This window comes from Nannobrachium achirus (assembly GCF_963921795.1).
Source record: "Nannobrachium achirus genome assembly, chromosome: 11".
NCBI classification, from domain to species: Eukaryota; Metazoa; Chordata; class Actinopteri; order Myctophiformes; family Myctophidae; genus Nannobrachium; species Nannobrachium achirus.
Window position 1 is genome coordinate 28,651,575 of NC_137820.1, and position 18,409 is coordinate 28,669,983.

Consider the following 18,409-nt stretch of genomic DNA (forward strand, 5'->3'; position numbering starts at 1 on the left):
AAAAATCACACCCGTGTGAACTGAGCGGTGGTTTACCCCCCCCCTTCCCCCCTGTGTGTGTGTGTGTGTGCGTGTGTGTGTGTGTGTGTGCCTGGTCTGGCCTGGCCTGAACAACAGCGCCCCTCCCTTAACATGTGTGGTCATAAAAGGTACTGCAGGCCTGCAGGCTACATACAGACACACACACACGGACGGACGGACGCATACACACACGGCCACGTATAGGAGACGGTGTAACCACCGCTCAATAATAGTATATACCTCAAAATTGCACTATGCCAATGACGTCTCATGACGTTTATTTTTTTACCAAGTTTGTTGCGACAACTTGAAAAGGTACGATAAATAAACAAAATGGCCGGCATGGGGGGAGGGGGGTTGAATTTAAAATCCTGGGATAGAATGAGTTAAGCTTGAGTAAATGTACTAATTCACTTCCCACCACTGCACCTGAAGGTTGTACTGTATGGGCGGCACACTGTAGAACCCTGCGCCAGAACAGTGTTTAATTAGGCTAGAATGTAATTCTAGCCTAATTAAACATTCTCTTCTAGTGCAGGGTTCCAACGTAATCCCACCATATCCCTCCTCTCAACAACAGGCACATGTATTACTGCTCTGTCTAATGAGATGCTCAGCAGCCCATGGTTACAGGCTGGAAATCACATTCATTATCAGGGACGTGCTGGCCATTGGGAAAAGCGGGACAACTCCCGAACGGCCGGTTCATTAATGTTAAATAAAATGTCTGCCTTCGTTCCATTTTGGGGGCTGGGCAGCCAACAAAGTAAATCGTTACTGTCGAGCAGAAACCTTGTATCTCCAAGTTTCAAATGCATACATTTTTTCGCAAAGCAAAGCTCTGCTTCATCATACAAGGCTGTTGCACAAAAGTAGTGAAAACAGCAGATCTACAAGCACACAACGCCTCGTGGTGCGAGGCGTTGTGTGCTTGCAGATCAGCCGTTTTCACTAGTTTAAATCATTTTTAAAATGATAAATACAAAACAAATGGTTTTGGACATACAAGGTTTCCACCCGACGACGACGACGAAATATAAATCATGTACAGTAATTGTCCACTGGCTTGTCACTTGTCATGATCTGAAATGGCAAATCTTTGAGTAGCAGCAGCGCTATAGAGAGAGATCTCTCTCCATAGCGCGCAATGAGGGCCTCTCCAACTCTTTTTTTCCCAGGCTGAATCAGGGGCCCGGCATGTCCCTGTTCATTATTACAGCTATATACAGTATGTCTAACAAGATGCTTGGCGGTACAAGCTGGAACATGTGTATTATCTCATCTGCACAAGGACACCAGGCACTCCTCTGGGGTTACACGAACACAGTCTCAGTAATTGGGAACGTGCTTAATTTGGATATTCATCATTAGACACTTTCCCTACTCTTTATCACTTTCTGTGCATCTTTTGCTGTCTATTTATTGGTTATACCATGCAGAGAAACTGCGCACGGCACACTCCATGGAGGCCAACTGTTATTGCGCCACCAGGAGACCAATTTTTGTTAAACAATGTTTTTATATTACTCCTACAGATTTTGTCCAAACATCACATCAATCGGTACACATTTGTGTCTATAATAGTCATGTAAAAGAAGAAGGAAAAAACAAAACAAAATGCCGCAAATCATGGACGCAGCGTGCGATAGGTGTGAAACTTTGTACGCACATCCCCACTAGGCCAAGGAAAGAAATGCCACCCTAGCTGGGATGCCGCGCTGCAGCGCGTTGTGAGCTTGTAGATCAGCTCAAATTTATCGTTGCAGTACATAACAGTTCTGTAACTCTTAGTGTTCAAATGGAACCAAATGGACCCGTAAGGTTCCATTAGTACACTCTCAGAGTTAAGGGGGTCCTTGCAAATAAAACATTTGAGAAGCACTAGTACTAGTTGGACTTCTAATGTGCCAGAGTAAATATGTGTGATATTCTGAAGAAAACCTGGAGGCTTGGTCATACAGTATGATCATCAAAATGAGAACACTATGGTGTGTAAAAAGGAAAATAGAAAATTTACCACAGACAAGACCAACAAGTCTTTGTCACGGACACGTTTGTCCCCAAATGGACTTATTGATCCCTGCTTCTCCCCCCCAGGGATCCCCATCAAGTTCCACAGCTACCCGAAGAACGTGCGTGTCAAGGAGAAGAGCAAGGCCCGCATGGAGTGCGAGATGAGCTCCAAGGACGTTCACGTCCGCTGGAAGAAGGACGGACGCGACATCACAGGGGACCCCCGCTACGTGTTCCTGCGCGAAGGCAAGAGGGCAGAGGTCATCGTGGAGGACTGCGATTGGTCGGACGAGGGGGAGTACGCCATCGTGTGCACCCAGGACAACGACCCACACGAGTACGTCTGTTCTGCCAGCCTCACAGTGATGGGTAAGACTGGAGAAGCACCCTCGCTAGGTCTTGTTGAATTACCTCACAAACTACCTTTCATTTTAGAGTTAGGGCTGCAACTACATAGATAGATAGATACCTTTATTATCCCAAGGGGGAAACTGTGTTGCCCAGAGGCAGCACAGCAGTATAAGGTTATTTACAAAGTTACAGAGAAGTATGAAAAAGAAAAAACAAAAACAGAGTACATAGTACAGTAAGTACAGTAAGAGCAAGGTACAACAGGAAAGGGAACGAATAATATATATACATAAAGTGTCTTAAATACATGATGCATATTATTAAATACATATTATTGTATTAGATATTATTGTGACTGTAGGTTGCAGTTAAAGAAAAACCGTCACATCTTGTCAGTAACATCAGATGGTAACACCTCAATGTCTATAGCTGACCTATGACAAGAAATTGTGACATCGCATTCCATCCTTGTCACTTGTATGCCCATCTATGGATATGAAATGGCCCTCCCCTCTTTCCGTCGTTCAGAGCGTAGAAATACATAATCTAGATCAGGTCCACGGAATACAGCCAGGAAGTGAATTGGACATCCATTGATGTTTACGTGTGGTGGAGCAGCATTACTGCAGATGTTTTTACTGTACAAACCCGCGCGACCTCTCGTGAGCTTACAGTCATCAAACAAGGTAAAAGAACGGCCGTTCGTATTGGCAACGCACCGCCGTCAGAATTGGGACGAGCGTTTACGTTCGAAGCGGTAAAAGAGTTAATTCCGTTCTGCGTGACCTCTCCCTTTAGGGGCGAGATTATTATAGAGATTACTTTTTTGATGAATCGAATAATAGAGAAGCACATAAAAATATATATATTGACGTTGTTGAGCAGAAACCTCTTATCTCCATATTCTAATTTTTGGGGTTTATTCGTAATTTAACACCCTACTACTTGATGTGACAGTGTCTCACAAAAGCATCAAACATACTTTTGCTGTTTTTTTTTATTTTGAATTGTGTGTGTGTGCGCGTGTGGGTGTGTGTGTGTGTGTGTGTGTGTGTGTGTGTGTGTGTGTGTGTGTGTGTGTGTGTGGTGGTGCAGAGCGCCTGGCCACGGTGAAGAGTGGTATGTCAGATACCAAGTGTCCTACAGGCTCCCCCGCTGAGCTGTGTGTGGTCCTGGACGACGAGAAGGTGGACGGAGTCTGGCTGAAGGATGGAGTGGAGGTGAGACTTACTGTAGGGATGGGATATGAACATTTCATATCATGATTATTGTGTCAAAAGAAATCGCGATTTACGATATTATCGCGATAATCCAAATCCATTATCCTGGGACGGAACATTTACAAAACAATTATTGATCTACAAGCTCACAACGCGTCGCAAAAGACATTTGATAGAGAGAGAAAAAAAAGACTGTATAAAGTACAAGTAATTGATCCCAGTGACGGAGGACGATATCATGATAAACTAGAAGCAGTGCTCTTCCGAGCACAGGTCTCCACCAGGCCACACAAATCAGCCTGTTATAGCGCCACCATGAGGCTGATTTAAAAAAATGTGGGGCAGAGGTTCTGAATTAGCATCCAGGGAGTGTGTGTGCTCAGTTTGGCAGCGATCGGGCCAACGGCGCCGGAGATTAGCTGGTAACAACCAGGCCACACAAATCGGCCTGTTATAGCGCCACCATGAGGCTGATTTGAAAAATGTGGGGCAGAGGTTCTAGATTGGCATCCAGGGAGTGTGTGTGCTCAGTTTGGCAGCGATCGGGCCAACAGTGACTGAGATTAGCTGCTCACAAACTGCGAGGACGCACGGACGCACGCACGCACGCACGGACGGACGGACGCACGGACGGACGGACGGACGGACGGACGGACGGACGGAGGGGAAAACTCTCCCTCAGGGGAAATACTCTCCCTCAGCCTTCGGCTGGTGGAGACAATTAAATCTCCACGATACGATTATCGTGAGTGTTTTTTATCAAGATAAACGATAATATCGCTTAACGTCCCATCCCTAGTGAGACTACAGTACAACAACTAGAAAGATGCAATTGGAAATTGCAACTTAAGTGTGGTTGCAGTGAGTCGTGAATTTCGCGAATTAATTTTGGCTTACCATTTGAATTTTCCCCTTTCAAGTCAATGGGGAGAATGTATTCACTAATAAATTAATGGCCAAATATGGAGACCTCTGTGTCAGTCCTTGTTCCTTTTATGCCCATATATTGGAGATCCCTGATGTCATCAATATTAAGCCCATGTCTATTTATATGTTTTCAGATGTAATACTTTGTCAAGCCATTTTGGTCCTGTACATACGGTTTAGGATGAATACACACTCAACTTGTCGGGTGGAAACCTCATGTGTCTAAAACGTACTTTTAGTTACTATTCAGCATTCAAAAATATCAAAAGTAGCAGATCTACAAGCTCTAGCTTGATTTTGTGTGATGCTATATAGGCCAGGGATGTCAAACTCAAATACACTAGTGGGACACAATTTAAAAAATGGTACAAGTCGAGGGCCAGACTGGTTCAATGTTTATTTAAAGGGATAAGAAACCCCGCCTCTTTATTTGTTTTATGGGATTTCAGAACATGAAAAGAAATCTGAAATGTAGGCGTGGTTATCTGCTGTTGTAGGGGGAGGGGGCGGAGTAATGCGTGCACATCATTGTGTTAGAACTATCAGAGAGACCCACTTGTTGCCGTTTCCATTTCGGAAACAATTTTTAAAACCAGCCATTGGAGGTGTAAAAAGTATAAAGATTCGGCAACTCCATGTTCTATAACCAGTTAAAATGGGCAAGTATCTTACAAAGAAGCTGTCTGAGCTTTTATCCATGACACACTTTCTCCAGCTCTGGACTGTTTACCACGGAACCGAAGAAGAAGGGACGCTAAGCTATCGCCGATAGCTATTTTCTGTGTTGTGTGTGTGTGTGTGCGTGCGTCGTGACAGTGCGCGCACACACACACACAACGTCCACACACGAAAAATAGCAGATCTACAAGCTCACAACGCGTCGCGAAAGTGACGCGTTGTGAGCTTGTATATCAGCTACGTAGCCGAGCCAATAGCCGTAGCAGCAGCAGCTTCTCATGTAAACACGTTGGTTTCGGCTCTACGGCTATTTAGCTCGGCTACATAGCTACGTAGTTGATATACAAGCTCACAACTTTGTAGATCTGCTATTTTTCGTGTGTGGACGTTGTGTGTGTGTGCGCGCACTGTCACGACGCACGCACGCACACGCACACACACACACACACAAAATAACAGAAAATAGCTATCGGCGATAGCTTAGCGTCCCTTCTTCTTCGGTTCCGTGGTAAACAGTCCAGAGCTGGAGAAAGTGTGTCCATGGATAAAAGCTCAGACAGCTTGTTTGTAAAATACTTGCTCATTTTAACTGGTTATAGAACATGGAGTTGAATCTAATCAACAAGTGCCCCACTGCGACAGCCCTACAGTCTATGCTCTGAACAACACAACGAGACGCCACAACGAGGGCAGAATGAAACCACGCCCCCCCCTTGATACAACTCTATATTAAACAAACGTTAATATTAATTAGATATGCCTACGTCACATTGCACAATAGAACAGTGTGAGCTAATATTTAATGAGTGGTGCGAAATATTTCTTTTCGACCTAGAAACTGGAAGTACACAGAAATAGCTAGAGAGACAGCAGAAAGCTCTGAATCCCCAAGCACTCACTGCTCCCTATCACAAGTGACTCATTGATATAATACATATTTATAGAAAAAGTGATTTTCTGTTTCATGGCCCTTTAAATGCAGGCTTGTGGTCACAGGCCCTCAATACGAGCCAATGCACTAGCAGTGCATTGTGGGACTTGTAGTATTATGGTGGTGCATGTGTAGCAGAATGACTCACTGGCTCAGCACGCAATATACCATTGTGGGACAGTTCTAATAGTTATTAAATATCATCCTGCGGGCAGAAGATAATTCATTCAGGGGCCTGATTTGGCCCCTGGGCCTTGAGTTTGACATAATATGTGCTATAGGCTATATGATCAAGTAGGGCATCAATTTAACTAAAAAGTTAGAATTTGCCCCGACAGCGATGATAGTACTGTATTTCTCCAAAACCCTTGTGTTGTGTTGTGTTGTGTTGTGTTGTGTGTTAATGACAGATCATGGATCAGAGCGGGGTGCAGGTGGTCAAACAGGGTGCCGTCCACAAGCTGCTCTTCAGTGGAGTGGGCGACGCCCACCAGGGCAAGTACACCTTCAGAGCCAAGGGTGCAGACAGCGAGGCTGTGTTGACCATCGCAGGTCAGTGTCAATGTGTGTATGTGTTTGTATTACTGTACTTGTGAGGACCAAATGTCCCCACAAGCATAGTAGAATGTGAGAAGTAGATGTGTGTACAAGAACTATATGGTCTCTCTGTCGGGTGGAAGTCCAAAACTGTGACTAATGGGTTCAAATAAAAAAATTGCAAAAGTAGCAGATCTACAAGCTCAAAACGTGTCGCTCCGCACTGTGTTTCGAGCTTGCGGATCTGCTACTTTTGATGCTTTTGTGTGACGCTGTAGTATGATCAAGGCGTTCATTTACGAAAAATAAAACGCCAAATAGAATGTGGTGCTTTATCCTCACCCTAACCTCCTCTCATCCCCCAGACCCTCCAGAGATCGACCCTGCAGTGCTGGAGCTGCTGGCGGCCCAGCCTGTGATGGTGAAAGCGGGCCAGACGGCCACCATTAAGATCCCCTTCAAAGGCAGACCGCCGCCCAAGGTGACCTGGTACAAGGACGGCTTGGAGATGGCGGAGGATGAGAGGACCAAGGTGGAGCGAACGGCTGACTCCACCACGCTGGTAATCAGCAGGTAAAGGAAGCAGCGAAAACTCTCATACTGGGGTGTTTGGTAGGCTACTGTGCATATGGTATTTCTAAAACCTTTCATCATCTTTATATTTTAATCACATATTAATAATGCATATCATTGCTGTTGGGGAGAAACCTCTTATCTCTATATTTTAACTTGTTGCGTTTTTTTTCTCGTATATTAGCGCCCTACTTGATCATATTATAGCGTCACACAAAATCCATAAGCATGAAACGTGGCGCGATCTTGTAGATCTGCTACGTTTGTTGTTTTTGAATTTTTTAATCCTGAAAAGTAACAGTACATACTAGCTAAGAGCACAGTGGTGACTGGTGAGAGTGTCTGCCCCTGTGATTGGGAGTTTGTGGGTTCACACCCCGGCCAAGTAATAACAAAGACTATAAGAATGGTACCTAATGCCTCCCTGCTTGGCACTCAGCATCAGGGGTTGAATAGAGTAAGTAACTGCAACATACTTTCCTCATCATGTCCAGGGGGTGTACTGTACTTGTGCGTCAAGCTGCCTCATGCTACACAAACAGAGATAGGCTCCTGACCTAGGGGCCACATGGCTTGTGGACTATTGCGGTGTTTCTCAACCTTTTTTCTGCATGGGCACACTTTTCATGTCCCAAGAATCCATGGGCACACCAACATAATACGGGGGTGTAAATATCGTCACTGTCAGGAAAACCTTGTATCTCCAAGTTTCAAATTTGTACGTTTCTTCGCAAAGTAAAGCCCTGCTTCATCATTCAAGGCTGTCGCACAACAGTAGTGAAAACAGCAGATCTACAAGCACACAACGCCTCGCGCCGCGAGGCGTTGTGTGCTTCTAGATCGGCTGTTTTCACTAGTTTAAATCATTTTTAAAATGATGAATACGATACTGGCTTTCAAGCAGTTTCAAGGGGCACACTTGACCATTCTCAGGGGCACACCAAAGGTCCCCTGCAGGCACAGGTTGAGAAATCACTATTGGATCTGGCTACCTACTCTATAAATTTTGTTGCTTCATAATATGCAACAATCTATTGAAATCCATGAATGTCAATTAACCGTTTAAGGCATATTCAAAAGATAATGTCTGAAACCTTAAAAACCTTTCGCGTAAAATATGCCCAAAATAGTGATGCCGGGCTGAAAGTGGTTAAATATATCAGAGCTCCTCTGATAGATATCTACTCAATGTGTTTTCATCCAGGTGCGTCAGAGAGGACAGCGGTGACGTCATGCTCCGTCTGAAGAGTGACTGTGGCACTGCCGTGGCAAACCTGCACCTCAATGTGATTGGTGAGTCAAACCTGCACCTCAATGTGATTGGTGAGTCAAAACATACAACCTGCACCTCAATGTGATTGGGGAGACAAACAACCTGCACCTCAATGTGATTGGTGAGTCAAAACTGCACCTCAATGTGATTGGTGAGTCAAACCTGCACCTCGATGTGATTGGTGAGTCAAAACATACAACCTGCACCTCAATGTGATTGGTGAGTCGAACCTGCACCTCAATGTGATTGGTGAGTCAAACAACCTGCACCTCAATGTGATTGGTGAGTCAAAACTGCACCTCAATGTGATTGGTGAGTCAAAACTGCACCTCAATGTGATTGGTGAGTCAAAACTGCACCTCAATGTGATTGGTGAGTCAAACCTGCACCTCAATGTGATTGGTGAGTCGGAACGTACAATCTGCACCTCAATGTGATTGGTCAGTCAAAACAACCTGCATTTCAATGTGATTGGTGGAACGTGCAACACATCTGACTTATCATTTCTCAAGCCTAATTTATGCCACACTCACCGCAAAGTGTAAAAAAAGAAATCATTAGTGGACTAATAGCTAGAGGAATTGGTCGACTAATTGATTAGTTGATTGAATCATCAAATCTGTAGATTTGCGCTTGATGCATACATTTATGCTGGGATGTTTTCAGGTTGGTGAGGTTGAGAACTTTCAAATAATGATTTCACAATAATGGCTACTGCCTATTGAAAGCTAAGGGTTCTAATATCTAGAGATGTGTATCAAACTACTAATCAACTAACAAAGTCTTGGTGGATTAAGACCAAACAGAGTGATTGATCAATTAACTATGAAAGGACAGCACTAGTTTGACTAGTTATTTTCAGCGAGATGCGTGGTCGTAGGTCAAAGCATAAATCAGGCTTCATGTTTGAAATACTGTGTCTAGGAGGCGCAACAGTGCCACTTCTGGTCACCCAGCGGTATTGCAGCTGTTCGTGCTGCATAGGGACATACACATGGACAGACATGGGACACATTAAGTCAAAAGTAGGAAGCAGCTATCACCGGTCCAAAAATATATAGTTTTAAAAATAATTCTAAGCCAAGTGGATGTCAGTGTTCACACCAACTATAAAAAAATACAACGGCGAACAATATAGTTATAATTATCTTTATAGTTATAGATAAGTGCTCAGTGGGAGTGACACTTTAGAGTCTTGCTCGCACCCTTGATTTATTTAAATTCTTGTTCCCTCCAGACCGGCCCAAGCCCCCTCAGGGTAAAGTGGAGTTCGTGGAGCACTCGGGCGGGTGCATCAGGATGAAGTGGAAGGCCCCACGGGACAACGGGGGGAAGCCGGTCACGGGCTTCGTGGTGGAGCGCCGCGCGGCGGGGAAGCGGTCCTGGCTGAAGGTGGGCGAGGTGGAGAGCAGCACCACCGCCTTCCGTGACGCCACGGTGGACGAGGGCCAGGCGTACACGTATCGCATCCGCGCCGTCAACTCCCAGGGCCTGAGCGACCCTCTGGAGACCGAGGAGGTGCGCGCCGGAGAGCCCATAGGTGAGAGCCAACTTACCATGGAAGAAGGGGGAAAAAAACTAGAACATATGTCTTGAGTATTTAGGAAAAGTCATGGAAGGGGACAATTCTGAGACATTCACGGGGAGAGTTATTGCACTTTGCGATCTCAAAATCGTTCAAAATGACCTGTTAGTCACCCGTGTGTTAATCCAGAGCGATTTACAGTAAGCAAGGAAAATACGAGGTAATCAAATGCATAGAAATAGGTGAAGATCATAGGTAAAACAATAACTTATCATCAGTCTAAACAGTATAATATCAAAACAAATCTATCCCACCCACCTCCCAACCATTCACAGAGCTGCATACTGCTGATGGAACCCTTCCCCATAGAAATACTTTGAAGTCCCCATATAGGGTCTACGGCACAAAGGGTCCCGCACATGTCCCCCCTGCCAGATATGTCCCTGATCAGTAGCCAGAGCCGGAAATCAAACCTTGGACCTTCCGTTTCCATATGGCCTCTCAACCCATTTAATATGGTATATTGTCATCATAATCATTATCATAATCATCAAGAGAATGAGTATTTCTAAAGATCCACAGGTGAGTTCAGTATCATCATTGTAGGGCTGCTTATTTTCTTTGCCCTTCTATCGAGAAGCTTTATCCTTTCTCTATATATCAGCAAATATGACTTTAAATCAAGTAGTCTGATTAAAGTAGTCTGATTAACTATTTAAGCCATATTTTATTTATACTTTGTCATACAAAGGTATGGAAATAGCTAAATTGGCCAAATAGCCATCTTCGCTATTTTAGATTTTTGATTTCATCAAATCATATTTTTTTAATATAATTAATTAAATCAATTAAATCGATTAACTGCACCATTGTACTCATCATCCCCATCATCAGCATCATCATCATCTTCCTAACTAGAGATACTGTTCCTACGAAACAGTGTGGGCTCGCTCGCACTATATTCTGCAGCGTGCCAACTGTCATGTGAAGCTCAACCAATATAGCGGAGCGGCTAACTGCTTTTTTTCACCAGAATCTTTCAGTTCATGATAAAAGCGTGAATATTGGCATGGACAGTCTCCATGGATCACTTGACAAGAAAATTGGCCGAGGCAATTGAAATTTCAAGATGGCGGCCATTTTTCAAGATGGACACCACCGTAGTGAAGCAATTAAGTGATATAAGGGTTTATTTGATGATGCAAGCATGAAAATTGGCATGAACAGTCTCTGTGGGTCACTTGACAATAAGCAACCCACAGCTATTTTAAATTTCAAGATGGCGGCCATTTTTCAAGATGGCCACCACCTTAGGGAGCACTGAAGTGATATAATCGTTTATTTGGTGATACAAGCATGAAAATTGCCATGAGCTGTCTCAAAGGCTCATTTGACAAGAAAATGCCCACAGTCACTTTAAATTTCAAGATGGCGGACATTTATTAAGATTGCCACCACCTAAATGGAGCATTAGGCAATATAATTGTTTAGTTAGTGACACAAGCATGCAAATTGTTATGATCAGTCTCTGACAAGAAACCACTTCCAGCCACTTGAAATTTCTATTTTCAAGATGGCGTCCCACTGGATCCTCAAAACATCCCTTTTCTCATAGAAATGTATGTATTTTTCATTAAGGAAAATTTTATTTTAGACTACGCTAAAGAACCACTTTCAACACATGAATATACAACTGTGTTGATCATAGATAGATTAGAAAATACTAGTCAATATCTGCACTACCAGGGCACAAACCGGATGGTGTACAGATCACACAGGATTTAAATGGCATTGGATGAACGATCGGACTAAGTGTAGGGTTACGGCATGAACTTAGTTGTATCCCATACATCAAAGTGCTTGGTAAAAGGTGGTAAAAGGATAAACTACTGCTGCTGAAGACACAGAAGATACCAAATATATCCATATTAAGAGGCCAAGAAGATCTCAGCACTCAAAAGCTTTGTGCTTTATCTGTGAAGATGAGAATGTAACATCCCCTATACAGGACGCAATGATAAGCTTTGCAAGGAGCTTCTTGTCACTTAGATTCCTGGCACATTCATTAACCCTTTCATTAAGTTTCATTGTCATTGCGTCCTGTAAGGGGGACGTTGCACTGTCATCTTCACAGATAAAGCACAAAGCTTTTGAGGGCTGGGATCTTCTTGGCCTCTTGATATCTTTGGTGTCTTCAGCAGCAGTAGATGCTCTCTTTTGGGCCCTTTCCAGCTCTGTGTTGTTTACAGCTTGAATGATATTTTGCCGTGTGTCTTGTCAATGTGCTTTCTATACCATGACCTTCATCTAGTCGGGTTGGACTAAGTAAGATAGGCAGAGCATTGATCTTATTTATTGTGATTCATAGAATAGACTACATGACAACCAGGAATAGTTAGGTGACCACCAGAGAGACGGGTGACAGCCGGAATGTAGACGACATCCGGGAGCAGGTTGGGTTAGTTAGCGCCCCAGCTTGTGTCTTCCATGAGGAAGAAGCCCAACAAACCCACTGTGAAGCCTTTAGGAGGGCCATTCAAGCCACAAGCGGAACCTGCATTCATCACCACCATTGGGCCAGGTGGAGCCTGCAGTACCATTGTGGCTCAAAATCCACCACTCCTGAGTGAAATGTCTGGGGCTGGAGTCTGGTGCAACGCACAGGTCCTGGACCTGGTGAGACATAGGAGGGGCCCGGACAGGAGTCAATTCACAAAGCCTAGTCCCTCCATGCATGCGCCAGATTTTCCTCTCCCAGTCTCGGGCAAGTAGTTCCAGAGCGGTGGAGTGAATGGTCCTGTCTTTCTCTAATGGGACTGATGGTGGGTAGCTACCGGGACATAAATCGGGACTTAATCAACCCCGGCTGGGTCAACCAAGTGAGGGGCATGATGTTGCGAGACCCGAAATCCTGATGAGCTTGGGCTACATCACTGAGGTGCATCCATGCAATGTTTTTTTGTTCTGAAATAATGGAACATTTCTTGCAATGGTATCATAACCAATATATGATTGTGCTCTCTGCTGAATTGTTTTTCCTCTGTGACCTGCTGACAAATGAAACATCTGTCCCAGTTAGTTTTCTCAACTGTTATGATGGCTTCTGTCATGTCTTAGGCAGAGGCCAAGGGTTTATCCTTGAACCACATTTTACCAAGCACTTTGATGTATAGGATACAACTAAGTTCATGCCTTAACCCTACACTTGGTCCAATCGTTCTTCCAATGCCATTTAAATACTGTTTAACCTTGGCTCGGCTCTACCGTGCTGGCACAACCTGTCAATTCAGGTGCAGCTACAGTATCTAACTGTTTTGGGGTAATTAGACAGCATTTGGGATACTAACTTTCAATTAGCTGACATTGAACCCCATTCTGAGTTTAACAGCAGTGATATATCACCAGTGTGTCCTCGTAGTGCAGATAATCTCTTTTCTAATCTATCTATGATCCACACAGTTGTATTTTGATGTGTTAAGAGTTGTTCTTTAACATAATCTAAAATGGAATGACACCAAATCGTCCTTAATGAAAAATACATACATTTATATGAGAAAATTTACCTTTTGAGGATCCAGGGGGCCATCTTGAAAATAGAAATTTCAAGTGGCTGGAAGTGATTTCTTGTCATAAAGACTGCTCATATCAATTTGCGTACTTGTGTCACTAACTAAACAATTCTATTGCTTAATGCTCCATTTAGGTGGTGGCAATCTTGAAAAACGGCCACCATCTTGAAATTTCAAGTGGCTGTGGGTGGCTTATTGTCAAGTGACCCACAGAGACTGCTCATGTAAATTCTCATGCTTGTATCACCAAATAAACCCTTATATCACTTAATTGCTTCACTACAGTGGTGGCCATCTTGAAAAATGCCCGCCATCTTGAAATTTCAAGTGGCTGTGGGTGGCTTATTGTCAAGTGACCCACAGAGACTGCTCATGCCAATTTTCATGCTTGTATCACCAAATATACCATTACATTACTTAAATGCTGCACTAAGGTGTTGGCCATCTTGAAAAATGGCCGCCATATTGAAATTTCAATTGCCTCGGACAATTTTCTTGTCAAGTGACCCACTGAGACTGCTCATGCCAATTTTCACGCTTTTATCATAAAATGAAAGATCGTAGCACTTAACCGCTCCGCTAATACTCCAGCTAACACTGTTGCATAAAATAATCTCCTAAATAATAAACTCCTCCCCTTACTCCTCTTGGGTAGTCATGGCTGCCAGTTCCCAACGGAGGTTGTGCGGGAGTTCAGATTGCTCCAGACCGTACTGAATAACCAACAGCTTGCATAACGCCTTCAGACTAGTCTTCATGTCTAAAATGTAGAGTTTATGGGCCAATTGCCCGTGTCCACCGAAAACGATGATACGGTCTCCCACCACGCAGCAGCATTTCCTCTTGTAACCACTGGTACGCGGGTTGTTCCCCCTGGCCTGGATCCTTTTCCAGGTGAAGGTCCCCGGGTTGAACTTCCACACTTGTTTTGTGATAAAGGGCAGATCTCTACAAAATGATCTGCCCAACATGTACAGCTCTCCATTGTAGGCAACAACGCATTCATACCGTTCTACGTCTCTATAATCTAGCGAAAAGGGCGAGCACAGCCAGCGGTTGGTCTCTATGTCGAACACGCTCAGGTAGTATGGCGATTTACTTCCGTCCCCAACTAGATATATCTTTGTCCCGATGATGTTAGCAAAGGTATGACTTTGTGAAATAGGTGCCGGAGTTCCTCCAGCGTTAATTGAAGACCAGACCATCGTGATGGTGTCCAGCCTACACATTTTACCACTATAGTATGTCAGCCAGACATACACGACCTGTCCCGAGACCACGGCAAACAAACCGTCATAGCGTCGCATTTCCATCGATGGAACGTCCCCTGAAACCTGGGGCAGGAACAACCTGTGGGTGTCCACGTCAAATACATAAAGCACAAAGTGATCTTTATCATATCCGTGAAAGATCCCTGGGATGTAGACGATGTGGTGAATCAACACGGGCGCGTGGCACCCGAATTGGCAGGTGGCGTTGGGAGGACACCGCCCTCTGCTGGCCGTCACCGGGGGCAACGATGTCCAGCGCAAAGAGACTGTGTTGAAGATGTGGACGTTTTCAATTGTCATACCACTGTACATGTTAAAGAAACCTCCGAAGGAGTAGACCTTGTGTCCCACTACCACAGCCCTATGGTGGCCTCCCACTGGAGTGCTGTCCAGCTCAACGGTCCAACTGTACATGTCGGTATGGTGGTGTTACTGTATACTGTCCTGTTGTCGATACCGTTTTGATATTGTTTCTTCACTTGTGGCTCTCAATTGTCCTGTTGCTACTCATTGCTGTACCTGCTTTCCTCTGTAACTGTAACTGCTGTGCTGCCTCCTGCAACTGAATGTTCCATACATGATCAAATATGTCTGTCTGTCTGTCTGTCTGTCTGTCTGTCTATCTATCTACCTATATATCTCGGTAATAAAAATAGAAGATTGTTGTGTGCTGCTCTATTGTGCATTCTGGCACTTTCATTGGTACAGCAAGACTGTCACACAAAGCTCATCAAATCTGTAAAGCCCATCGGTCGGGTTGGCCAATTACGAGGGCCAATGTGCCATTATTCCCCATAGAGTTAAAATCACACCCAGTGTGAAATGAGCGGTGTAAGCGTCCTGCCAAGCTTGGCCAATGTGGCAAACATGGGCGTACAACAAACTTTGGGAGCTTTGTGAAAATATGTTTGATTGATTGAGACCTTTATTTATTCCCGAAAAGAGCATTGAGGTTCACCCTCATTTGAAATGCTGACGGGATGTTGGCCAGATGTAGGCCAAGCTTTGCGTCTGGCCAGTGTGACCCTGGGCTTACAACAAACTTTGGACAAAGCCAGATTTGAGAAATTGGCTCCTTCAAGAAGCAAAATACAAGCACATGATTCCCGATGAAGGCATGAGCCGGTCGATTTGACATAATGGCGCGAGTGTGTGGCGCAAAAACTGTGGGCGGTGAATCGTGCCGAAATAAGGTTTATCTAAAAGGATAAAGAAAAAGAAAAATGCTTTTTATATACGTGTATATCATACCGGTATACAAATTAGACTGACGTTAAATTAAAAGAATGGCTCATAAAATGAACACTAGCAGCATGACTAAAACATTCCTAGTGCACAGACTGGATCTCATACAGGCTGCTGGGATGCAGATGTGTATATGTATCTTTTTTGCTAGTCCTATAATGCCAGCTCAGCATCACAAAGCTACATTTGAGATGCTGTTCCTCCGAAACAGTGTGGGCTCGCTCGTGACTATAATCTCTACAGCGTGCCAACTGTCATGAGAAGCTCAACCATTTTCCACACCTCAATTGCACCTCATTGGCTAAGGGTAGTTTCCTTTGTACTGTCTGCGACGGAACTCACGCGACGGAACTCATGCGACGGAACTCACTCTATAACAAGAGATACTGTTCCTACGAAACAGTGTGGGCTCGCTCGTGACTATATTCTGCAGCATGCTAACTGTCATGTGAAGCTCAACCAATATTCCAGCTAACACCACTCCCAGATTTTCCACACCTCAATTGCACCTCATTGGCTAAGGGCCCTGCCTTTGTACTGTCTGCGACAGAACTCACGCGACGGAACTCTATAAATAATAAAGACTTGTAAATAGATAACATAGTGTTCTTGCCTTTCAGGCGAGCCCACAATTAGTGTGGTTGCCCGAAGGGGGAAACGTAATATTTCACTATATAAACTTTTCCGCTGGAAATTGATGGAAACCAGATTCTCAATGGGTGAAAAGTGCCCTTGGAATTAATTGGGGGAGTGGAACTCAATGGGGGAGTGGTGGACCAATCGAGGATTGGTCTGGCTTCACATGACAGTTAGCTTGCAGCAGAATATAGTCAGGGCAAACAACCCTTGCAATTTCCAATTGCATCTTTGTAGTCTAAATATAGCAATGTGCTTGTTCCCAGTCACCTTCATCGTTGCCTCCATTCCAGCATCTGAATGTGTTTTATTCCATCCAGGGGCGTCAATTGGGTATGGCAGGTTCAGGTTCAGGTTCAGGTTTATTAGTCAAATGCATATCCATACAGGCATAGACATACAATGAAATGCTTGTGCCAAGAGCACTCTTCACCTTATTACACACAAAAAAACAAGACAACAACAGGTCACCCAGGACAACCCAAAAACAACAAAACAACCATACAGTGTAACAGTGTACAGTTTAAAAACTGCGTATATTGCACATGACTACCTACGTCTCGCTTCCATCTCTTCGTTAAGCATCCTGATTGCTTGAGCATAAAAACTATTACTGAAACGGGTGGTGTGAGATTTGATGCTCTGGTAACGTTTTTTGGATGGGAGGAGATAGAACAGGGAATGGGCGGAGTGACAGCTGTCCTTTAAGATGTTCTCTGTCTTTTTCTTACAGCGTGTGTTATAGATTGTGTGTAGCTGTGGTAATTCTGTGCCAATGATTTTGGCAGCTCTCTTCACAATTCTCTGTAACTCTGTACTGTCTTGAACAGTCACGTTACCAAACCACACTGTGATGCATCCTGTCAAAACACTTTCTATGGTACAGCGATAGAAATTAACAAGAGCCTTCATTGGTGCTCAGGCCAAATCTCCTGAGGCGCCTCAGAAAGTACAATCGCTGCTGCGCTTTCATAAGGATACCTTCGCTGTTTTGAGACCATGTGAGTGAGTTTGTTATGTGAACACCCAGGAATTTGAAACTGTCCACTATGTCTACAGGTGAACCATTTATGGTTAAGGGACTGTGATTGACTTTAGACTTCCTAAAGTCAACGATGATCTCTTTTGTTTTACTAACATTTAGAGAGAGATTGTTATTCTGGCACCATAGGGTTAGCTCTTCAATTTCCCTCCTATAGGCCCTCTCATCATCGTTGGATATTAGTCCTATAACCGTGGTGTCATCTGCAAATTTGAGAATAGAATTATTGCCACACCTGGCAACACAATCATAGGTGAACAGACTATACAACAAGGGACTGAGGCAGCAGCCCTGGGGCGCTCCAGTCCTGGTCAATATCTTAGATGAATGCTTGTTCCCTATTCGTACAGATTGTGGCCTGCCTGTCAAAAAGTCAAACAGCCAGTTGCAGATACTACTGCCAAGACCAAGACCCCTGAGTTTCAACACAAGCTTAGATGGTACAATCGTGTTAAAGGCAGAGCTATAATCTATGAAGAGTAGTCTGACATAGGAGTTCCTTTTCTCCAGATGTTTCAAGGCAATGTGTAGTGCGAGAGAAATAGCATCATCGACTGATCTATTAGCACAGTATGCAAACTGTAATGGATCAGTATT

The 18,409-nt window shown here is 44.1% G+C and overlaps 1 protein-coding gene across 1 annotated transcript in view; it reads left to right on the top strand.

The window, feature by feature from the left end:
• LOC308294251 (immunoglobulin superfamily member 22-like) overlaps window positions 1-18,409 on the top strand; it is a gene marked incomplete at both ends in the record, with an annotated part of 55,093 nt that overhangs the window by 17,382 nt on the left and 19,302 nt on the right. Inside the window, 6 exons of the mRNA XM_080736978.1 lie at window positions 2,119-2,403; window positions 3,481-3,605; window positions 6,552-6,693; window positions 7,044-7,251; window positions 8,456-8,544; window positions 9,762-10,064. Of these exons, the coding sequence (XP_080593104.1) occupies window positions 2,119-2,403; window positions 3,481-3,605; window positions 6,552-6,693; window positions 7,044-7,251; window positions 8,456-8,544; window positions 9,762-10,064 (1,152 nt within the window). The remainder of the gene's footprint in view (window positions 1-2,118; window positions 2,404-3,480; window positions 3,606-6,551; window positions 6,694-7,043; window positions 7,252-8,455; window positions 8,545-9,761; window positions 10,065-18,409) is intronic.